Source organism: Tachysurus vachellii, chromosome 15 (assembly GCF_030014155.1).
Source record: "Tachysurus vachellii isolate PV-2020 chromosome 15, HZAU_Pvac_v1, whole genome shotgun sequence".
Lineage (NCBI taxonomy): Eukaryota > Metazoa > Chordata > Actinopteri > Siluriformes > Bagridae > Tachysurus > Tachysurus vachellii.
Window position 1 is genome coordinate 7308086 of NC_083474.1, and position 25570 is coordinate 7333655.

At 39.1% G+C, this 25570-nt stretch overlaps 1 protein-coding gene across 3 annotated transcripts in view; it reads left to right on the forward strand.

Moving 5' to 3' along the window:
• Positions 1-25570, forward strand: part of ncam1b (neural cell adhesion molecule 1b) — a 99161-nt gene that overhangs the window by 37356 nt on the left and 36235 nt on the right. For 2 of the 3 annotated variants that reach the window (XM_060888406.1, XM_060888408.1), the window contains exons 2-10: positions 8595-8669; positions 9242-9451; positions 10050-10193; positions 10430-10567; positions 13930-14047; positions 14636-14805; positions 14888-15030; positions 15185-15208; positions 23414-23443. In XM_060888406.1, coding sequence (XP_060744389.1) covers positions 8595-8669; positions 9242-9451; positions 10050-10193; positions 10430-10567; positions 13930-14047; positions 14636-14805; positions 14888-15030; positions 15185-15208; positions 23414-23443 — 1052 coding nt within the window. The remainder of the gene's footprint in view (positions 1-8594; positions 8670-9241; positions 9452-10049; positions 10194-10429; positions 10568-13929; positions 14048-14635; positions 14806-14887; positions 15031-15184; positions 15209-23413; positions 23444-25570) is intronic. The other variant, XM_060888407.1, reaches the window with a different exon arrangement.

Below are 25570 nucleotides of genomic sequence, written 5' to 3' on the forward strand. Positions count from 1 at the left end.
TGGTCTAACAGCTATTTGGGAACAATTTGGTTGGTGGTTTGACAAGATATCAACAAAGATTCAGCAAATAATTATCAACTTGATGCAGCGACTACCAATTATATTGAAGACATATGATGCAGATAAACACTGCTGAGTTTCATTTACAATAGAATAGAAGCCTTTCTTTTGGCACATATACTGTACATTACAGCACAGTGAAATTCTTTATTCTAATATTCTAACTTTGGAGAAGTATGAGCACAGGGTCAAGGGCCCAACAATGGCAGAGTGGCAGTGCTGGTGCTTGAACCCTGATCTTCCAATCAACATCCCAGAGTCTTAACCGCTTGATCCACCACTGCCCCAAACACCGCTAACAAATTACAAACTATTTAGCAGCAAAAAAAAAAAAAAAAAGATTTGTTGTCAAGTGGAATTCAAGCCACCCACTGAGAAACCATTATTACCATGGCAACCAGTAGAAAGCAATGCTGACAACTTTATAAAGGTAAAATCACCGTTGAGCGTGATTCGTGCCAGCATACAATTAAAGCGCAAGTTGTTATTATAGAAATAACATATAATCTGTGATCTGTGTTATTTCCAGTGCTCTTGTCAGAGCTGTGCTGTTATACAGTAGCAAATGAACACCTTTTGACCAATTATCTTTAGGAGTTCCACCATTTAAACACAAACCATTCAATTTCTGGTTAAATTCTCTAGTGGTAACGTATAGCTAACGTTATATAGACCGATCATCTCAGACAATCGTATAACACGGCTTTTATAGCATTAGACACCGTTAAATGTATCAAATAAAGAGTAACTGAGCTAGCACTAACTTTTTCCTTTCTTTCTTTCGTTTTATCGGGTTTTTTAAAAGAGATTTCTATAATATATAAACATTGTGCATCTTCCAAATGCACTTTTCTGATCTGTTATGTTTTTACATTACATTTCTCCCATTTAGCAGACACCCTTATCCACAGTGACTTACATTTTTATTATTTCAATTTATACAACTGAGCAGTTGAGGGTTAAGGGTCTTGCTCAGGGGCACAGAGGTGGCAGCTTGGTGGACCTGGGTTTCAAACTCATGACCTTCTGATCAGTGGCCCAACACCTTAACCACTAAGCTACCACATCCCACATGTCTTTCGTCTTTCAGAACCAAAGAGAGCCATACTTTAATTCTTTAATACAGATAGATGATATTGTAATCTATGCATTATGTATTTTAGGTTTTTAATGGATTAGCTGAACTATGCTGAAGACTTAAGGGCTTGGTATTTAATAGACACAAAATTTGCACTATACAGTATGTTTATTATAAAGCTCTAATCATCGAGGAAATGCAGCGAGTAAGTGCTGATTAATTCCCTAAAGTCCTTCAGTCACCTGTGGCTAGACGGTCTGATGAGCCGATGCCGTGTTTTGTAATCTCTAAAGCCTTCTCGGATGAGCGCAGAATTGGAATGAATATACATAATTAATGTTTTTTAAAGTATTCTGGGATTTTGACTTGGTCTGGCAAACTTCGTGTGGATAATACGTGTTCATTCCGTTTCTCTTTTGAAAGGTTCGCACTAACCGACGGTAAGAGACGCGAAAGAAACTTTACTTAAATTTCATCCCACCTGCACAAGTGAACCAGAAATGGTCTTCGGTTTCCGTCCTGGTTTTAAACACACGAAGTTGAACGTACTTTGTTAACTAATATAATAAATGTAACTCTTGGTACATGCTTGCAGCAGATGTTGAATAACAAGGACACAGTGCTGTTGATGCAAAGCACCACTCATCTCTAGGTCTGAGTTGCATACTGGGGAGGCTGAGTACGTCTGGATGAGATAAATGAGGCCAGGTTTTGCTCAAATTTGCAACAGCAACCTTGTAACAAGAGCGAAGCAATTAAACTCCCTGAAACTGGTACATATTTCTGCTTCTGAAATCTGATTGGGCAGAAAGTTTCTATGTTTAAAAAGGATCTCTAAGTTTCTCTTTTTAAAAAGATAATGTTGCTGGTGCTTTGTAATTTACCAATAAAGAGATTTCTTCTGCAGACATTCCACAACATTGTAATTGTATAAATGGATAAAAAGTGTCCCTTTTATTTCCGGGCATAATCGTACGATTTTTGGAATATTACTGTGTTATAAGTGGAATAATATACTCCAGTATGTGCTTTTAGAAAATAGTCATCTCTGGTGTGGTAATTTAAATCGATTAATATAATTGGCAGCTCGATTACCTGCTGCTTGATGTCTATACTCCCGGTTTGGTCTTGTGTTGTTAATGAGAGTCAATAACTGAAATTACGTAAATCTGAAACTCTATGTTGTATATATAGTTTTTGCAGAAGCAAAATTGAGTCAGCGAGTGGGGCAGCGTGTGAGTGGGTGAGCAAGTGAGTGACTCAGTGATTTATTAAGTGTGTGAGTTGGGTGGGTGAGTGAGGAAGTCACTGTGTGAGAGATTGAGTCAGTTACTGGGTGAGTCACTGATCCAGTGAGTGAGTGATTAGGTCAGTGAGTTGGTGAGTCACCGAGACATTGAGTCTGTGACTGGGTGAGTCACTGATACATTGAGTCTGTGACTGGGTGAGTCACCGAGACATTGAGTCTGTGACTGGGTGAGTCACTGATATATTGAGTCTGTGACTGGGTGAGTCACTGATACATTGAGTCTGTGACTGGGTGAGTCACTGATACATTGAGTCTGTGACTGGGTGAGCCACTGATACATTGAGTCTGTGACTGGGTGAGCCACTGATACATTGAGTCTGTGACTGGGTGAGCCACTGATACATTGAGTCTGTGACTGTGTGAGTCACTGATACATTGAGTCTGTGACTGGGTGAGTCACTGATACATTGAGTCTGTGACTGGGTGAGTCACTGATACATTGAGTCTGTGACTGGGTGAGTCACTGATACATTGAGTCTGTGACTGGGTGAGTCACTGATACATTGAGTCTGTGACTGTGTGAGTCACTGATCCAATGAGTGAGTGAAAGGTTATGTTAGTGGGTGAGTCATTAATCTATTGAGCCAGTGAATGGGCACGTCACTAATCCTTTGAGTCAGTGAATGGGTGTGTCACTGATACATTGAATCAGTGAGTGGATGAGTCACTGATCTATTGACTCAATGTGTGGATAAGCCAATGATCCAGTGGGTGAGTGATTAGGTCACTGAATTGGTGAGTCACTGATTCGTTGAGTCTGTGACTGGGTGAGTCACTGATACATTGAGTCTGTGACTGGTTGAGTCACTGATACATTGAGTCTGTGACTGGTTGAGTCACTGATACATTGAGTCTGTGACTGGGTGAGTCACTGATACATTGAGTCTGTGACTGGGTGAGTCACTGATACATTGAGTCTGTGACTGGGTGAGTCACTGATACATTGAGTCTGTGACTGGGTGAGTCACTGATACATTGAGTCTGTGACTGGGTGAGTCACTGATATATTGAGTCTGTGACTGGTTGAGTCACTGATCCAATGAGTGAGTGAAAGGTTCTGTTAGTGGGTGAGTCACTAATCTGTTGAGTCAGTGAGTGGATAAGCCAATGATCCAGTGAGTGAGTGATTGTCAGTTTCTGGATAAGAAACTGATCCAGTGAGTTAGATCCGTCAGTGAGTGAGACATTTATCCACTGAGTTAGTGAACGGGTGAGTAACTGATCTGTTGAGTGAGTTGGTGAATCACTGATCTAGTGAGTGAGTGATTGAGCCAGTTACTGAATGAGTCACTGAGCTAGTGAGTGAGTGAGCCAGTGATCACTGGGTGAATCAGTGAATAGGTGAGTGAGATATTTGACACACAATATCAGTTCCACTCTGTGAAACAGTTATGAAGTGTTACATATGTGATTGAACCTGATGAACCTACTCATAATAGACCATTCATTTTGTTGCAAATGAAAGCACTTGCATAACAATTCTGCCTACCATTTTTATTCACGTATATGCTTCGAAATTAAGTGCCCTTTTTTAACATTCCTCAACAGTTGACATCATCAATTCACCATCACTGTCAGCTTTATTGACATATTTCTCCCTGTCATGTTGTGGCATTTACAGCAAAATTGAAAATAGATTTGTTTAGTTTATGAGGGTCTGACTTGGCAGTAACTTAGAGTCAGAGCTGTAGACCAGTTCTGTCATTTCCATATCCAGTATCCAATAAAATATCCAGCTTTAAATGAAGAAGCCCACAAAAATAATTAATGACAATCTAAGATGACTGCGTTTTTTCTTTTTTCCCAATGCTTTTGTATTTTGGCTTAGCGCGAGCAGTACTATGTGTCTGACTAATAGCTGTGTCAAGGCACAATAAATAGCTTTTCCACAAAAACAACACATTAGAGGCAGTATTGACTGAATGTGTTGATTTAATTGTACTTGGCCCAACTTCCCCTTCACATTTTTTATTATATTACTCTGAAAGTCTGAAAGCCACTGAGCACCCACCTGGGCACAGATCATGTTCTCCCACTGTTCCCCTTTACTTTTTATTTTAACAAATGTCTCTTTGGGTCAAACAAAGAAATGAAAAAAGTAACGCTGTCTGCACAGGTTTAAGCTAAGCCAGACCGGATTTTATTTAGCTTTGATTGAAATATTGATCTGCATGGCTTTATATTTCTCTGCAGTCTATCTTTCACCGGATAACCTGCAGGCATTTACTAAAAGTCAGTGCATATCATTCATCATTTTCACACAAACGCTGCTTTTCTTTAGATTTATTTTGCCAATTTGGAGTTTGTAATGAAATAGTCATAGATTTTGGACTTTTGTAAATGCAGCACAGGGGCACAGCAGGTAGTCTCAAAGTTCCAAAATCACCAGTTCAATCTTGATCTCAGCTTATTGTTTGTGTTTTACCGTGTGTGGGTTTCATACGAGTTTCCTTTCTACTCCTGAAAACACACCTATACTGAATTCCTCCTATGTGCGATTGAGTGTCAATGTATGTGCGTGTGTGTATGTGTGACATGCCTTCAAATGGACAATCTAGGGCGGGTCCCTTCCTTATGCAAAACGTTCCTAGAATAGACTCGACAGATCGACCTTGACCTGGATAAAGGGCCTACTGATGATAAACGAATGCGGTAATCTTCCATAAACGTTACAATAATTATTAATAGTGCTTCGAGAAACACTGACTTTTTTTTCCACTGGCTGATGATTCTCATAGGTATTCTACAATACCCAAAAAAACTCCTCCATTTGTGCCAGATTATAGGATCAGTGGGAAGCGTACAGCTTAAACTTCAGTAAACACTACAGGTGTTACACTACAAAACATTGTTACACTGCTTTCATTATTCAAAAACCTTGACTGGGAATAGAGATTAAAAATGAATGACACACAGAGTTAATTATAACAACAAACACCTGTAATGGTTGCTGGTGTGTCGCGCATGACCGACTTCGTTCCTTTGACATGGATGTGAGGACGTCTAATTGAATCTAAGTGAAGATTTCAATCAGGTCTAATAAGCACAATTAGGCAATTGTGTGGTGGCCTGTGTAAAAAAATAATTAAATAAAAACAACTGCGACACAGTGTCACTGCGGCTGAAGTCTGGGAAACAAAAAAAATTTTTTTGGATTTTTGTTTTTAAAAGAAAATAAGCATTTGAAGAGCTCTTTTCCAAAACGCGATAAACACCAAAATAAAAAAAAACGAGTTTGTCATGTCATTTTGCTGTGTTGTGAACCTATATACTGCTCCATCAATGTTTCATGCCAAAACACTATATTTCCTTGTTTAAAATGTATTGCAAGATGCAGTTCCTTTCCAAACCGAGATAAGCGCCAAACCTGTTTTTTGGCAAAACGCTATATGTCCTCTCTCGACCAATCAGAATTCGGTGAGCGTTCAACGCAATTCAACATGGCGGCGGTCTGAGGCGAGAGATGTTTGTTTGTGCGCAGTCTTCAAAATGAGTGTAGGAGATTATTTCTATTCTTAATAAAGTTATTTATTTCCCTGATGTCATATGTTGCATGTTCTCTTTTTGGTTTATGTCTCTTTTTATATATAAAAAAAAAAATAAATAAAAAATTTTTAAATAAAGGATGTATTTATAGCGTTTTGGAAAAAATAAAAAGAAACTTTAAATTTATATTCAACAGCATTGTTGTTTCATTTAACAATCACTGTTTAACATGTTCAGACTGAGCCAACAGACCATTTTAACAGGATAAATTGAATATAAACAAAATGTGTGGGTCTAGGTAAAAAAAAAAGTCATTTTCATAAAAACTATTAAAATGGATTTATAGCGTTTTGGAAAAGAGCTCTTCATTTTATCTAGGCGACTTTCTAAAATTGTGCATCATTTATCAGTGGATGATTTTCTGTTTCTGGGCAGTGGCGGATCAGTACGTTAAGGTTGCGGGTTACTGACCAGAAGGTCAAAAGTTGTCATGAATGCGGGATAAAACAGACCCAAATGCAGGATAGTAAAATAAACAGGGTTTAATAACAAAAGAAACACGAAACATTAACACAAACGAGACAGGACGACAGGACAAAACAACCAAGACAACAGTAGATTCCGCGCTACACAAGGCAACGGGGCACAGTTAAATAGACAATGATAATGACAATGGGCAACAGGTGTGTGGAGATGGGAGGAGCAGACAAAGGCAGGGCAGACATGTGATGAGGAACATAAACGGATACACGTGGCCAAAGTCCGGGCTCAGTCCTGATAAAAGTTCACCCACAACGTATTTTGCTTCAGGGTGCTACGTTATGACTGACCCTGTGCTCTGACCCAAGAATTTGTTTTGTCTATGAGACCAAAATAAATCTATTTTGTTTACTTAATCAGGTTGTGTGTATATATTTGCATGAGCCAAACTGAAGTGAACGTTATCGATGTATGTACGCTAATAGATACCATTCACCCATTAATATATAGACACAGCTGATTTACATTTGGCGACTTACACAAAACTCCATAAAAGGCAAAGCTCACAGCTGAAATGAGACATAAATGGCATCACTGTGAAAAGGAACACATCTGGAGATGGATTACAGAAAAGGTGACTTAGATGTGAAATAAGTGAGGTGAAAAGAAAATGAAATTCATAAAAACATGAAATTTAACGTAACGTATAAGGAGTATTGTGGACTCCATACACATCGCACACAGGAGGAATTTGAACGATAGCACATTAGGGAGGATATAAAACCTTCAGCTGGAGATATACATGATTTATTACTAATCAGCCTGTTAGCACTGCCTCCTTTAAAAAAGAAGATCCACGGATATACTATATGTTTTCTTGCTGTCTTTCTTTTTTGCAGGTTTAATATTTCTTCAGTTTACGGCTTAAAAGAGAAACAACTGGGTTTCCGAAAAGTCTGTGTGTGATTGACGGATGTAAGCGATTTTATAAGCGAATCCTTATATAAAGGTGCAGTAACTCGTTGTGTTTCATATGATTTGAAGCTAAATATTCGAGGTAAACTGACACACACTCAGGAGAATGAGTAGGAATACAATTAATCTGTATCCAGCTTGATTAAAGAGGCCCGGTGCCTTGGCTGTCTGCCTACAAAGGTTTAAAAAATGCAGCCTGTCTGTTTAAAGATGTTTATACCAGTGTTTTGTGTAGTTTTTGCCTCATCGAAATGGACTGATTTTGTAACCAATTCAATTTGTATTCAGATCCTGACTGTGAAAGTGTGTGTGATGCATCAGATCATCATCCAAACAGAAAAATAACAGCTAAACGTCCTGTAATAAAGACATTCATTCTAAAAAAAATGTATTGAGTTTAACACTGAATGATTTTGATAACTTGTCAAATGTAAACTTATAGTTATTTTCAATTTAGCTTCTTTTCTCTACATACTGTATATTAGGCTTTAATGTAGAATCATTTGGAATTGTAATATAAAAAATGGCATTTTCTCTAGTTTCACTTTTCAATGTAAGTGCTAGAACTTTCTTGTAAACAGATTCCTGGGTTATTTAATTTCATGGTTGAACGTGTTACATGCTTTACCCGTGTTAATCAGGTAATCCAGGCATTTTGAAATCTGACGTTTGTACATGATTGGTTAAATACAGTGTGCTAAGCACTTGAGCACAAATTGTTTTTATTTTTCACAGCTTGAGTTTGGCGTGTTGTTGACCAAGCCTCTGTTGATATCCAGTTTCAACAGATTTTTCTGTCAGCTTCCATAAATACTCACATATTTTTGATCGTGTTAGCGCTAGCATGACATTTGAAGCTTTGGATTTTGAGGTATAGGAGATTTCTGGCCATAACTGTTCAAATAAAACTCTTATTCCTTAAACTCTCCTATTAGCTCCGTCACCATTTAACAAACGCCAACACACTGGCATCCTGTGATACGAGGCCCACGAACAGTTGGGCCAGTTCAGAACAGTTCTGGTGTCTGTTGCTAACATCTTTTTTACAACTCTACATGTTTGGCACCGCAATACCAGGTTAACTGCAAAAGTTAACCCATGGTAAAAAGCAGTGTTAACCTCGCTTTGTGAAATGTTCCTCTACTCGGGGTTAAAGGCCAAGTACAGTCTGATTTTCCCAGACCTCAATCTGTTTTTTTTTTTCAGCCTCTCTCCAAGTGAGCATTATACCTGCACAAGGAGAAGTCAGTGTCGGAGAGTCCAAGTTCTTTTACTGTGAAGGTATGTTGATTTATTTTTCTCCAGTCAAGAGCTTCTTCACTTTGTTCCTTTTATAGGATGGGGTAAGGCTTCTTGATACCTCTTGTGTTTGTACTGTAGGTTAAGTAGTTAATGTTGAACTTCATTCAACTTTATAGTGAAAATATGTCTATTTTAATTGGGATATACAATATATATATTACCTGAGGTTATTGTTTCTGGTCAGTTCATAGTTTGTTTAAAGTGGCTTTAAAATGACGGATTTGACTAGAAAGTTCAGAGTTGTTTTGAAATCCGTAGCAGCAGCAGCAGCTCTGATAATTGCTTGCCTTTACTGAACCATTATCAAAGCTTGTGTCTTCTGGTTCAGTGATTTGATGCTGTGCTAACAGCAGATTTCAAATCTTCTTGTACCATCAGGCTTGATTTACTCCCATTTCATGCTTTTTGGACATATGGACGTTCCAGCAGCATTTGTTTTAGAGCAATGATGTCTATCACAGTTCATTGAGTTAAATATTGGATGAATTAGTTCGCACATGTTGTGTTAATTGGCCTCGATTTTAACATGGTGCCTTTTTGCTCTGTCGTAGTTGTCGGCGCAGTGAAAGGAATCGACTGGTTCTCACCAAGCGGAGAGAAGATTGAATCCAGCAGGCAGGACATTACAGTGATCCGCAACGACGAGACATCCTCTACGCTAACTATCTACAATGCTAACGCCGATAATGCCGGCACTTATAAGTGTGTAGCCACCAGCGGAGACCAGCAAGCTGAGGCTACAGTGAACGTGAAGATATTCCGTACGGCCAGATCCATTTTTTACTTCAGCTCTCATACATCCAAGATTTCCTCTTTTTTCTCTACCCACTATATTGTAAAACGTATTCGATCATCTCGTAATAAATCATCCTCATTGCCAGTTATCTGTGACGTCAAACAATATTAACGGAAATAGACACAATCTGGGTACATTTGGACATTCAAATCAGTGATAACTGGAAGGAAAACTTTTTTTTTTTTTTTTTAAGAAAAAATATATTTTTATTTGAATTTTTCTTTTACGCTTCTGTGTTTATACAGTAACCTTTTAATCATTATCTCTCTAATACAATAGCGGTTTTAAAACAAAACCTGGAAATCATGATTTCTTTCAGAAAAATGTATTTTAATATAATTTAATATAATTTAATATTATTTCTATTTGAACTATTTTTAAAAAACACTAAAAACAATAATTATCAGTCAAACCTACTGTGGGTTTTTCCCCCCCATACAGCACATGATTAAATGAATTTAGAGAAGTGCAAACCTTTTTTTTTAATGAATGGACTGCATGGAAATTATTTATAGCATTAAAGCATTTATGGGTTTTTTTAAAAGCATTTTTTCCTCCTGCAGAAAAAATTTCCTTCAAAAACGCCACATCACCACAGGAGTTTACCGAGGGCGACGACGCCGTCATCGCGTGTGACGTGATCAGCTCTCCGCCACCCACAATCACATGGAAACACAAAAGGGAAAAAATCCAGTTCGAAAAAGACGGTAGGACCCGTACAGTGGCAATAATTACTTTTAATTGATTTTTTTCTTCATCCTGTTTGTTCTATTGTTTTCAAGTACTGAATAGACGCTGTTTTATTCTAAACCACTGAACCTAAAAAGATAACAAAGCAAGCAACGAATTATTGACTGGTATTCTCCTAAAATAAGTTGTCACTACAATTAATTTTAATGACCTGAAAACTGAATATCGTGACTCAGGTTGGTCTCTTTCACAGTTCGATTTAAGACTTTGAACAACAACCACCTGCAGATCAGAGGGATAAGAAAGGTAGACGAAGGAGTGTACACCTGCGAGGCACGCATTATGGCTCGAGGCGAGATTGACTTCCGTGATATCAGAGTTGTAGTGAACGGTGAGCTCTCTGTGCTTTTATTTGCGCTTTAAAATGTTTGCCAGTTTTGGGCTAAATTGCTGTTTGTCACATTCGGGTGCTACGCTGTTCAACCCAAACACACATTATAACGATTTTGGTCTGAATGGTGTAATTTACTGCTGAGTCTTCTATAAAAAATCTACAATAAACATTGACCTGGCATGACAGAAGACCCAAACAAAGTAAAAGCTGTCTTTAAATGCTCTGTGCTCCATATATTAAATGTTTGCAGAGACTTTTTGTTTCGGTTTGATCCTCTGTTTCATAAGAGTGCAGAAGGAAAGCTTTTCATCTCTTATGTTTTTTTTTCCCCCACATAATAGATCGACAGCGGAAGACTTTTTATCCTAACTCCCGTATCCAGTCGAAGTGTTCAGTACTAAATATACACAATAATATTTATGGGCTGCATCACAACGAAAGCATTTTATACGCACAGCATTTTAAAGCGCTGTCACAAAACACACATCAGACTAAAAGACATTTAAAGTGGAAGCTCATATCAGGACACACTATGCTCTGCAGATTTGCATCATAGCTCTGTTGCTGCGAATTGCTCTGGAAAATCTGATATAGTAAAGTAAGCACGTTTTATTTTTTTTTTAAACCTCCTACAAGCTTTTGCTTAAGCGGTTTTATTTAGTTATATTTTTTAAAGCATTTACAAGCGGTAGATGCTACAGTATTCCGAATTGAGACGTGCAAAAGAAAATGGAACAGAAACGATATAATGGTGAATCATTACTAAACACCTATAAGGACTTTTTGTTTATATTATTTACTCTGAGGACCATATTCAGGGTTGGTGAGTTCATTCCAAAAGTTAGCAGCAACATTTACCGTATTTTCCGCACTATAAGGCACACCTAAAAGCCTTACATTTTCTCAAAAATCGGCCGTGCGCCTAATAATCCGGTGCGCCTTATGTGTGCACTGAGTTCCAAAAATCTGTAAAAATGTTGTTTTGCGAGAAAAATGTGGTAAGCGCTCCGCTTGATTGACTGTCGGACCATTTCCCGCTGACACAGGGACGTAATACATACACTATGTACGCTGACAGCGATAAACCAATCAGAGAACATTACGTAATACGTACAGTACGTACGCTTACTGTACCTCCGCCACGCCTCCGGTAGGTATACTACCGGTATATTGCAAAACAACATTTGTTTCTTCCTAACCATTATACGCTCCACACTCCAGTCCAGTAGGTGGCGGTAAATGCACCTCAAGTTGGTTTGTCATCCGCCAATAAAAATCAGAAGAAGAAGACAACATTTGTTTGTCTAAGGACCGCCAAAAATGGCACCAGTGAAGAGACATGCTTACGAGGCACAATTCAAACTACAGGCTATCAGTTACGCGGTTGTAAATGGGAACAGAGCAGCTGCGAAAGAATTCAACATCAATGAATCTATGGTTCGGAAGTGGAGGAAGCAAGAAAATGAACTGCACCAAGTTAAGAAGACACAGTAGATGAGGACTTTGATTGATTTGTGGGAGAAGATTGATTAAAAAATAATGTGTGTTTATTGTTAAATAGTAGAATAAAGTTCAACTAAACTCACTGTTTTGCTTCCGTTACCTTTTTTGTAGACCACATGTTTTAGCATGTGCCTTATAATACGGTGCGCCTTATGTAGGGGTTAAGTACCGAAATAGACCCCGTAATTGAGACTGCGCCTTATAATTCGGTGCGCTTTATAGTGTGGAAAATACGGTACAAAGGGAAAGATATTATATTCATTATTTATATCTTTCACAAGTTGAGTTTTTTGTGTGTGCCTTTCCTGTAGGTTCTGGAGAAAAGTCTGGGTTTTTCAATAAAGTACAAACCAATGCTAGTTGTCTTTATGCCTGAAGAAAAATGAGGGATAGAAAATATGGACTAATAAAGGAAGTTTAACCTGTCAGATGGGTAAAGAAATATAAAATAATACAACAACATGTTATATTTAAGTGATATCATTTCTAACTGACAAGAAATGACAAGCATTAAAAAATGTAATAACAGTCCTTTACTTTGTCAGCCATAACATTAAAGCCACTGAGAGGTAAAGTAAATGACATTGAGTTAGTTCTTAATGTTGGTGTTGAACGCTGGAAAAATGGGCAAGTGTAAGGATCTGAGCAGCTTTGATAAGGGTCAAATAGAGATGTCTAGACGACTGGGTCAGGACATCTCCAGAACAGCAGGTCTTGTGTGGTGTTCCTGGTGCAGTGGTTGATATCTCTATGGTCCATGGAAGGACAACTGTGCCCCTTTTCCACCGAGGCAGTTTGAGTGCTGGTTCGGAGCCAGAGCCTAATTTAGAACCAGTTCTTTCTTTTTTGCCACCCAAAGCGCCGGTTCTGAACCAGGAAAAGTGGTTCTTAAGCAGCACCAAAACGTTACTGGTCTACACTTAAGAACCGCTTGCATCAGGAGCTGTGGGCGGGGCTACTGTTAGCGCATTTGATAATGTACCTTAAGTATACTAATGTTTAATTCACTTTTATTTTACCGCAATATGATCAATGTAGGTAGCTACATGCTAAGGCTAACTTTTTTCTGTGTAAATGATATTAACGTTATGTACTTTCCGTTATTCTCAAGTGCAACCTCCGTTTATACAAATTACATGGAGCTGCACGTACACGTTGGATTCGCTGCGTTTGGATGTCAATGTAGGTTCACAAAGCCATGAGCATTAACAGTAAAGCAACATCCGCCATTGTTGATGTTGTGTTTGTGTTTACCGCTGCAGCGCTAACGTTGCTGTAAAGTTGTATACAGTGACATAAGACTTAGCCCTGTGATGGCTCTCTAGCCCATGGAAAGGCAAACCAGTTCTTAGAAGGCTCGCCAGTGGAACCAGCTTTGAACCAGCACCAGCACTAGCTCTGAACCAGCACACGGTTCTTTCTGGTGGAAAAGGGGCATTGGTGAACCAGTGACAGGGTCATGGGCTTCTCAGGCTCAATGATGCGCGTGGGGAGTATGGGCTAACCTGTCTGGTCCGACTGATCCCATAGAAGCTCTACCTTAGCACAAATTGCTGAAAAAGTGAATGCTGGCTCTGATAGAAAGCTGTCAGAACAATTGTTTTTGAATATTTGTACAGCCCAAAACATAGATTTGTATGTAGCATGTTGCAGTTACATCAAAACAAAATCTGTGATCAGAAGTACAGTATGTTACTCGTATACAGCTTCCAATTTGTTTCGTTATGGCTGATGACTGAATAGAGACATGAGCAATTTTGGTATTTAATCCTTACTGTGCATGCACAGCTCAAACTCTGAAAGAACGCAATAATAAGTACACTACATTTATTGTTTTTTTTTTTTCTTTCCCTCAGTCGTTCCCACTATCAGAGTGCGACAAGTCCAAGTAAACGCCACCGCCGACATAAGCCACTCTGCCATGCTGGCTTGCGATGCAGACGGCTTCCCCGAACCCACAATCACATGGATGCGGTAAGCTCATCTTCACCATCTCCCAGAATCCCCCTGATGAAAGGGGGCTATTCATAAACTCCCCATCCAGCTTCCAGCCACTTCTCGCCACAGCGGCGTGTGTTTTGATTAAGGGATCAAAGGCAAGCAGAGAAATCCTCTGAATAAATGTAAAGAACGTTTGTGCACAACATGGTAGAGGGCAAGCAGGAGCACATCATTAGTAGTTTTGAAGCATGCTTATTCTCTTGGCAGCTTTCGTCTCTTGAGTGGCGCTCCCCGGGTAGGTTGTAAGGGAAGTGTAAAAAAAAAATCTGGTCCACACTTTTCCGATGGAGGTTGTGTTGTGTTTATTGCTTATTTGATGATGGGTAATGGCTAGGTTTCTATTGCCAAAAGTGCTGCCCAATCCCAAAGCCCTCATTTTCTTCCTTTCCATTATCAAAAAAAAAGAATACTGTTATTTCAAGTGACTTGGAAGCAAATGTAATTTTCTTTTTTTTTTTTTTTTTTTTATAAAAGCACATGCTGAAAATTCTCAGAGGATTCTCTTAAGTCTTTTCAGCAGGTTTTGCTTTTGGCTGTGTATTGAGTTATTATATTCAATAGTTCTCCCAGGAGCGAGGTTCTTCTAGAGAGCGGGAACAAGTACAGCTTCAATGACGACGGCTCAGAGATCACAATAATGGATGTGAAGAAGTTGGATGAAGGAGATTACACCTGCGTCGCCAGGAACAAAGCCGGGACGAGCGAAGAAGAAGTCAGCCTCCAAGTTTTCGGTAACTATTTGCTCGTCGCGACCAGAAACTTTATCTCCTTTTTGAAATTTCTTATCGAACCTTTAAATTGTGTTTTGTTTAGTAAAACCCAAAATCACATACTTGGAAAACCAGACCACTACGGAAATGGAGGAGCAGTTCAGGCTGACGTGCGAAGCCACAGGAGACCCGACACCCAGCATCACCTGGAGCTTTAAGGAGCACATCTTTCCCGAAGGAGAACAGGTATTCATCCTTTCTTCTCCTGATCTTTGATGAATTCTCAGTAAGACACAGAGCAAGCATACAGTAGTCGTCTTTCTATTTAAAATGCATGCTGTATACTGAGGTTGGAGCTGCCTTTGGCTGTTTTACACATAAGATTTGTTTCTGTCTACAGGAGCATCTAAAGAGGATTTATCAGGTATGAGATCAAAGCAGCAGGTACAGTAACCCGAATCTCTAGAAAGCTTCCCCAAATCTTCCGAGCTGTTTCATTAATCCAGGATTTTTGAACAGAACACTGATAACTATCAGTTAAGGCATCTGCTAAAGTTACTGCCTGCTGCTGAAAATTCATTTTCTTCCACTGTCCTAAAGCCACGATCTTATCAAGGATTATGGTATGAAAATTAAAAAAGATATGTATGTAAAAGTCTCGCCATCGCAACAGCTTCCACAACGGAACAGTGGCGATTAAAAATTCTTACTTAAACCCAGACTCAGTTTTAAATACAAAGCGATTCAATTGCATAGCGCTTGAAAGTCCTTTTGTGCTGCCATTATCACAGGGGCAGTATGACTTACTGAGTGAGTTTATTTCTCTCTTTTTTTTTTTTTTTTTTTTCTTCCAACTCTATCCTCATTTCCCACCCTGTCATCATTCCCATCATGCAATCATGTGTTTGTAGGATGCACACAAGCGGCGTACAATAAAGGTGCACCATTTTTATCAGCCTGTGTGGACACCCAGGGCATGTAGTGCTTGTAGTGAAGCGAAAAATAATTTGCATTTATTTATTTATTTATTTGTTTGTTTGTTTATTTGTTTGTTTATTTATTTATTTATTTATTTATTTGTTTATTTATTTATTCAGGCTTTTTTGTTTCCTGCCTGTGTTTTTGCAATGAGCCTAGAATTAAAAAAAAAAAACAAAAAAAAAAAGTTAACCGCAAAAGGCAAGTGGCCATCTCGCCGCTAATTATTTTAGCTGAACGTGTCACTCCTCTGTGGTCTCTTAAGCTCGCCATCCAAACGACGAACAACACCTACACAGTTTGTTAAAGTGGTGCTGCTCGCTGAAGCACTCATCATCAGCCCTGGTTTGGTGGAAAATGAACCATTATTCTCAGTGTGATTTCAGCGCTTCGGCTTACTGTATGTCAATCCCTGTGCACGGTAACACGGCTTCCTTTCCGAGTCTCTCCTAAGTAATATGACGTGCATATGAAATGGATTTTTATGATGGTCTTTTAAACCTGCCTGAAAGCTCTGCATGATGCATACGATTGCCTGTTCACTCAGCTTTTTTTTTTTTTTTTATCTTTAAAAATTACACGCCTGTGTGCACAAAAATGACCTGTCAGATGTCTGCCTCTTTTTTTATTCTTCCCCAGCTTTTTAAAAAATGGATATTCTTCTCTCTCTCTAGGAGACCGACCTCAAGCTCGTATCTCATCAGCTGTATTTGTGCTATTTGGTGCAATAAATGAGATGGTTTATAACTGTGTCGTATTTCTTCAGCCCTAGCCTGGTTAACAAGGGTCCCTGACAAATGAGAGGGTTGTTAAGGCACTAGGCTTGAAGAATTCTGGGGTAATAAAGCCTTATATGCAGTATATGCATCAAGAGCTAGAGAAAACGGGATTTCTGTGTGTGAACAAGAACTAATACATGATCCACTTTCTTCTGAGTATTTTTTTTTTCCTCCTATCTCTGCCATGCTCCTCTGAGTCAACTTTTCCATGACTCACCTGTAAAACAGATTAGAGCCTGAAGTCAGACACATGGCATTAAATATTAAATCTAGCCAGAGATGGGGATAGCTCTGAAATGAGAGAGACATGTTCAGATTCTGCCTTTGAAAAGAGCAAGACACATAGAAATGATATTTCAGTAGCTCCAAGGAACTGTACTTCCTGTTGGATTTTTTTTTTTTGGCTAAGGGTCTCATAGAGCAGCTCATGTTTTCAGCAGATACGACGAACGTACAGGTTATTCCTGTCCGCCGTCGTAGATCGGTCAGTCTGTCCGCTCACACCAGCGATGTAACACTAAGAACGATCTAGAATGGAAAAGGAATCCTCTTACTCTGGCCTGTCTGATGAAATAAAGTTATTGATCCAGTTCTTTCTCTGCTTCTGACATCCAATCTGCAGTGTGCAATATTTCCTGCGCCTCAGAAGCAACCTCCACATCACTGGGAATGCATGAACGCATCTCTTCCCCAGATGATTGATGATGGTATCCACATCAGCATGCAAGTTTCCTGAACGTTCTCCTGAACATTTTCCTTCTCAGCTTGTCAATTCTCACATAGATTGTCTTTTTCGCTGTGCGCTTGCACTGATTTCATATTTCATGCTTGTTTACAGATGTCTTTGTGATGCCCAGACGGTGCTGTCTGTTCCTCTAATTAATTCACTTTTTCTGTACATTATTGAACAGCCTCCAACCCGTTTCCAAGCCGTTTGCCAAATACCCTCGTATGGAGCGCATTAGGGTCATTTTACATGACAAAGGCCTTATGCAGGGAGGGAAAGGGATATGTATTCATCAGTTTTAAGAGCTTTATTATGGTCAGGTTTAAACTGGTCAGATATAAAGGCAAAAAATGAATCCTGGATGGGATTCCATACTAGAGGTCTTCTCGGGTCTAAAGAAATGTACCCAAACCGAAGTGACCCGAATCACTTTTTACCCGAACCCGACGTGCATAATTTATTTTTTTTTAAGAAAGACCCAACCCGAGACAAACCCGAAAAAATTAGACTCGAGTCTGACCAACCGGTTGGCAATTTTTTTTAACCCGACTGGACCCGAATGTTGCACACACCGATGCAGACCTGCATGCACCAGTCAGACAGAAAAGTATCCGCTACAGCGTGGATTCAAAATCGATTGACAGGTGTGTTTCAACAAAAATTAGCTTACCGCCAGCAACACGATGTCGCAAGAGGTCTTGGCAAACAGAGGAGAGGTCGGAAAAGGACTCGAGTCGATGCACATACGCGAGATACAGCAGTTCGGGTCTTCTCGGGTCCGTTCGGTAAAAACACATTCATTTTAAATTACCTGAGACCCGATGCCGCTATTATTATACCCGACCCGTGTCCGAGGTACACGTAAAACTTTTAGACCCGAACCCGCTCGGGTCTCCGGTCGGACCTCGGGTTTTCGGATCTAATTAGACCCGTGAAGACCTCTATTACATACCCCTTCACACACTCAATCACACTAAGGGGCAATTTGTCATACCCAATTCACTTTGTGGCATATTTTTAGGAGGTAGAAGGAAACCAAAGTATCTTTAGGAAACCCACTCAGACATGGAAGAAGAAGCGAAACTCCAAACAGACAGGCAACACTACCCGCTGCACCACTGTGCCATGATTAATTAAAAACTTAGAGAAATGTAGCATACTTATGCTGGCTTTAGGTGTCATCTAAATTAGCTTAAATACCAGTTTCCCACTAGAAAGATGCTTAGGACCGATCTCTTACAGTAAGTCATAATTACAGCAGGGAACCTCTGAGTTAATTTCGATTTTGAGTTTCCGAGATGGGAGGAGTTCTAACCTGGTAGAGGAGAGTACATTTTCTGTACTGAATGATGGATTCTGTAATGGAATTGCCGCTACTTGTGAATTGCTTCTGATCAAGCGCTTGCTGTTTTTGTTCATTTATGTGTATCAGCAACAGTACTACGCATGTTGTATATTTCGACCATGTAAAAATTGGTCGACCAAAAATTCCACAATCGTCAGCAAGCTAGCTAAATGTGAAAAATGTCTTATGGTGTCAAAATAAAAGAAAACAAAAGAAGAAAAAAAACAAACGTACCGTCCATAAGTTTCAATAAGAATCCGTTGGCGATGTTTTATTTGATTTTGACAACACAAGCATGTGAACACAACAAACTCGTAATTACCATTACAGGAGTGGGAAGTAGGATCATTCTGACAGCACGTAAAGGAAGCATTAGTATATTGAGTAAATATTCTAGTGTAGTGAATGTACCACATGCTTAAGATGTACACCTTCTATGTGCACCATAATGCTTCGGACTAAAGTTGGGTTTATGCTGTGTGATTTCATCTTGTCATATATGACGGGATAATGGCAATAGGAATTTTGTAACAAACTGTGTGATAACATATTCGACATGTCAGAATGTAGGAATTATATTTCTTCTACAATTATTCCATCATATTAGGTGTGCAGCGATGCAGCACAGGTCTGAAATACGTATCTTTTTTTCCTTGCCATGTCACAGCTGCACTAATTATGTAGGATTGTGATCTTTCTTGACAGCAAAATAGGCCCAAATAACATACAGCGTAAAGCCGGCCAAAATTGGGCCAACAGTTATACTTGCATTATATTTATGGCATTTGGCAGACAACCTTATACAGAGTGACGTACAAAAGTGCTTTGAAGGCTCCATCAATGAATACATCAACACTGGTTCGCTAGGTCGCAGACTTATTATAACCATCAGCCTAAAAACTCTGTTGGGAGGAATTAGAGCACCTTTTTTTTAAATCCGTAATACAAACAGGAAAAAATAAAAGCTAGTTTATGTGTTTCAGGAAGAGGTAGGTCTTTACCTGTCATTTTAAGATGGTGGGACCAAATCGGGCAGTGCTAGTAGATTAGAGGGAGCGTGGTGCAGTGTGAGGAGGTAAGAGGGAGCTGGTCTATTTTTTTGGCTTTGTAGGCAGGCATCAGTGTTTATTGTCTGATGTGTGGAGCTACCGGAAGCCAGCGGAGGGAGCAGAATAGTGTGGTGGTGTGTGAGAACTTAGGCAGGTTGAAAACAAGTTGTGCAGCTGCATTTTGGATCAATTGCAGAGGATGAATTGTGTTCATACTGTAGGTAAACCTGCCAGCAGAGAGCTGCAGTTGTCTAGTCTCTAAATGACAAGGGACTGAAGAAGCACCTAAGCCAAATCCTTCTGGAGAAACAAACATGAGTGTGTCACATTAGCAACCTGTGAGAAAAAGGACAGCTCATTGTCCATGGTTACCTAAAGGTTGCGATCTGTGAAGGTGAGAGCAGAGAGTTGTGTAGGAATATCGCAACATCCTGGAGTGGGGATGAATCACCTGGAATTACCAGCAGTTCAGTTTTGCTGGGATTGTGTTTCAGATGATGAGCCGTCATCACGATGACATGCTGAGATCCGAGCAGAGGCTGTGGTATTGGAGGGAGTGGAGCATACAATAAGTTAAGTGTCATCAGCATAGAATTCGTGTGAGGATATACAGTAACTTTGCTAAAAGAGTGAGTAAAGGGGAAGAAGTGGGAGAAAATTAGAGGACCAAGCAATGAGTCGTGTGAGACAAGAGTAGAGAGTCTGCATGGAGCAGATGTTGGGATGACTGGTTGGGACAGCCAGTTGATTACAAGAAAGAAAAGAGAGAAGTGATACCGGTCTGTAGTCGCTCATGTCTGGAGAACATGAGCAGGGTGAGAATAACCCTTGCTCGCTTGAAAGTAGTTGGTACATGAGCATGTAGGGATCCATTGATTATTATGGTTATGAAGGGCAGGAGGTCTTGGAAGATGGTCTGGAACATAGTGAATAGGATTGGATCTAGTGGGCAGGGGGTTGAGTAGTGAAGAGAAGATGTTGTGGAGCTTAAGAGGATCATGTACAGAAGACTTAAGGTTTTTTTTTGTAGAAAGCAGTCTTTGCAGAAGTCACGTCCAAAGAGGATTTGAAAAAAGTGCACGATAAGAAGCGAGACCTGTGTCGAGTTGTGATTTCTTCAACTTCCTCTGCTGATCTTACTGTAGTTCTCTCCAATTGTTGTGCACCACATCTGACAGCCAAGGAGCCGGACAAGAAGTCTTCCTGGGTTTAGTGGACAGAAGGCAGAGGAGGTCCATGGTTGAGGACAAAGAGGAGAAGAAAGTGTATGGGGCTGAGTCTAAGTATAGGGAGGAAAAGGAGTCAGGGTCAGGAAGAGGTGAAAGAATCCAAGAAGCTTTAGAGGAATTGGAGACTTAGTGGAGGTTTCGACAGGGAGGTAAACATACTGTATCCTGGTATTTTAAGGGGTTACATTTGGAATTTCTTCACAAGCATGTAAACATATCTATTAATTACTGTACTGAATAAATTGAATACTTTAAAATATCCTGACCAGGATAAAGCAGTTACTTAAAATACACTTTTGTGTATTATAGTGTAATAACAAATTTTATGTCTTTTTATCAAAATGCTACAAAATAAAAAAAAATAAAAAATCTCTTTAAGTATACTTTAAAGTATATATATATATATATATATATATATATATATATATATATATATATATATATATATATATATAGCATTCGAAATTTTAACTGTCCACTTAGTGTGAAGTGAAAAAACTTTACCCAGTTCCTAAACCCATGTCACGCTACGTAAAATTGCATCACAAACTGACCGAACTAAATCACATTCAACAACATATATCTATTTCTAGGTGACTAATCATTGTCTTTATTGTTAACAGAAACACCAAATTCATTTAACTAAGTATACAAAGCATTGGAAAACTAGGAAAAAGTAAAAGGGTAACTTATTGTCGCTGTCAGGCGGAAACCTCGTATGTCCAAATTTTGTCAATTTCATATTTTTTCGCATATCGATGCTGTTGGTCAGTCCCCACGTGGGTCTGTTATTTTTACAAGTTATTAAACAATCTAAAGTCTTGAAAATAGCTTGAGCGCAAATCTCTTAACTCCATTGGACACTTCAACTGTCCACCTCTTCCTCACTCCATGGGAGAGCTTCGCAGCATATTTCTTCTCAAGAAGAGTCGCAACGAATCAACACGTCTTCTGAGGTAAATGTCTTCAAAACACTGGGCTCAAAGAAAAGTTCTGAGCTAGTTCTGGTGCTCGTCTGAGGACAGGAATTTAGCGCAAGACAATCCACTGCAATGCGGACTAAACCCTGTGAACTGCAGATAAGGTACGGCGTTTTTTTAATTTCCTGAAAAATAATGGTTTTGGAGATACGAGGATTCCGCCTGACAGCGACGATATTCTCTAGCAAATGGAAGTATTTACATTCAAACTAGTGGAAGAATCAGGTTAATGATCCGATGTAGCGATGTTGAATTCTCAAATCTGATTGGTCTCTTTGGTCTTGATGACTTAATGAAAAAAAATACTGCTGGGTGGTTTCGTGTTAACCCTTAGAGGTCTGATGCTTTTTAAGACCCCGGAGATGTTCGACATGACATGAACATTGTTACCTATAGAATCTTAATTGCAAAACTCTCATTAGACTATATTCAACATCAGTTCTGCTACAGTAACATGTAAGCAACATGCATGTTGATGTTTTTAATCATGAGAATGTCCTTTTAATTTAAAATGTCCTTTTACAATGTATATAAGGACACAAACAACGTTTTATTTATTTTTTTTAATATAGAAGTTACCGTTGGCAAATTGCTGTGGTATGAGAGACATTTTGGAGTGGTGACATATTGCATCATACTTTCAAGTGTTTTATTCCTTCCTTAAAATATGTGTAGCACAAATTCACCCACCATTCACCCACCATTTTTACCCTTTGTTTCCATGTCTTTACACAGTATGATGAGAAAATGGATTTTTTTTCGTCTGTAGGCTTCAGTATTTATCCTGTCTGCATTATGTTCAGACTTATTGGACTTTATTATTATTTATTTTTATCTATTCCTCAAAGACTTATGTAGCAAACAGGTTAAAAGAGAGGATGTAACGGTTTTACCTGTTATATAATAAAAGTGGCTCCTGGAACATGAAAGATCACCATTAACACCATGACAAGCTTGCACGTCATTGTTTTTGCGAACGTGACTCAGATTGAGTAGATCTGCATCCTCACACATGAAACATAAACCATTTGCAATGGCCAGTAACTGGAATGCAGCTTCGCTTGGTTATTGATTTTCATCACACTTGCTTGTAACCTTTGCTGTTCATTACATCCATTTCTTTTAACCCGTATTATAACATTATAATACATTTGATATTATAATATTTTTTTTCTTTTATATTTGTCTGAAGTGAAAAATGTGCCTTGACATAAATGAGAAAAACATAGAATCCTTTTTTTTCTCTCAAGGTTCATTAAACCCTTTCTACAGACTTAATTGTTTATACTTTTTGTGCCAAATATTAAAAAAAAAAAAAAGCTAAAGTAGACTTCAGAATTATCTAATTTTATCTAACTTGCTTAATATTTTTCTTTTTTTCTTGCCCATTGGATTTTGAGCATATCTTTCTGGAGTAATGTAGTGAAATATTCTATTCCAGTGCACATTTTTTTCCTGGACTGCATGCTGTAATGATGACTAAGGATCCATTTTAAAAGACCCTGTTTTTCTTGTCATTTTGTCTGTCTCTGTTCTCTGCAGGCATCTTGGACTCGACCTGAACAACACAAGGTATAGCTCCTATGTCCTGAACTCCAAAAAACATAAAGAATAAACTAGGCAGAAATTTCCATTTTTTTTTCCTTTACATTGTAGATATTTGGAACAGATTGAGTTTTACTATTAATTTTTCCTACTGGCTTCAGTTTGTAAGGAAAAAATGGTTTGTGACAGTGTTTGGTAGTGTTTTCTATTCGAATGGGATAAAGCAACATTGCTCTGATTAACTTAACACGCAATGAATCGATTGTATTTCTTCAGGAATTTGACGAGTGCCGTTTTATCTGAATGTTTTATGTGGTTTTTGTTTTTTTTGTGATTCCCCTTGCAAACTATTTTCCATTTTCTAGAACGTTTCTTCCAGTAAAGCAAGGCAATTGTGGAACAACCAACAGCATGTGCAATGGCTAATGGTCGGTCTGCATTATTAACAAGGCTTCTCGGCTAAAAACTATGGCCATGAAACATTAATATGCCACTGTTCTCACATTGCAAATGAATAACTAGTGCTTTATGTCTGAGAAGAATGGGAGATACAGTGCATTGAATACAGAGAATGGCCTACCATGCTGTTTGTGTGGTCCAAGCAACACACTAGACAAGTGGATTGAAGGTCAGAGGTTATGGTCTGGCCATTTCTGGAAACAACAGGAAGCAGACTGGGCAGCGCTCAGCTTTCCCATTAGGAGGTAGATTGAATTATGTTGCGCATAGCAGATGGGGAAGCTGCTGATCAGTGGCTAAAAAGAGACTGTGCATTATGTAAGTGTGACTGACTCTAGAGACAGCAGTGGCATAATGAAAGTCCCAGACACACCTCTTCGACTGGAATCGTTCACAAATAGAGCTGTCACTGTGGACCGTTGCAGCAAACAGCCCAGTAATAGAAGGAGAAAGCTGGCTTAGGTGCATATACACTCACTGTCCAATTTTATAGGATCACCTACTCACCTGCAGAGTTTATGTATTTTGGGTCAACCGTCCAGTGTGATGGAGAGTGTGGAACAGAAGTGAAGAGGCGAGTGCAGGCGGGTTGGGGTGGGTGGAGAAAAGTGAAAGGAGTGTTGTGTGACAGAAGAGTGTCAGCGAGAATGAAATGAAAGGTGTACAAGACAGTAGTGAGAGCAGCTATGGTGTTTGGGTTAGAGACTGTAGCAGTGAGGAAAAGACATGAGGTAGAGATGGAGGTAGCAGAGATGAGGATGTTGAGGTTCTCTTTAGGAGTGATGAGGATGTACAGGATTAGGAACCAGCAGATCAGAGGGACAGCTCAGGTTGGCTGTTTTTGGGGACAAAGTCAGAGAGGTTTGGACATGTACAGAGGAGGGAGATGGTTATATTGGTAGAAGGATGTTGGAGATGGAGCTGCCAGGTAAGAGGTCAAGAGGAAGGCCAAAGAGGAGATATATGGATGTGTTGAAAGAGTACATGAAGGTAATTGGTGCGATAGTAGAGGATGCTGAGGATAGAGTTAGGTGGAAACTGATGATTGGCTGTGGCGACCCCTAACAGGAAAGAAAACGAAAATAAAAGAAGACCTACTCACCTGCAGGACAGCTACAGTAACTCAAATAAACACTCTTACAACAGGGGTGAGCAGAAAAACATCTCAGAACACCATGAGGTGTTTGAGCTTCAACAGCAGAATACTGTATCAGGTTCCAGTCCATCAGTCAAGAACAGAAATCTGATGTAAACCCTAGAGACTGTTGTGTGTGAAAATCCCCGGAGATCAGCAGCTCCTGAAATAGTCAAACCAGCCCATCTGGCATCGACTTTTATGCCACAGATAAAGTCACAGAGATCACATTTTCCTTAACACAGAACACTTCCTGAAGCTCTTCACCTCTATCTGCATGATTGCATGTATTGTTATGATTGAATGCTAAATGAACAGGAGCATAGCTTTTCCTATTAAAGATCAATTAAGATTCACTAAAATAACATTTTAGAGCTCCAATATAAGTCAATTTTATTTTAGTGGAATAACTGCAGTATCACCTGACAGCTGCTGTCACACACATCATGATATTCTAAAATATGCTTTTTTTTTTTTAATGACATTGACTATTTTAGTCCAGGACTCTTCCAAGAATCCTTGAAATGGTTTTCTATATTTAGTGGTTCATGACGTAAAAG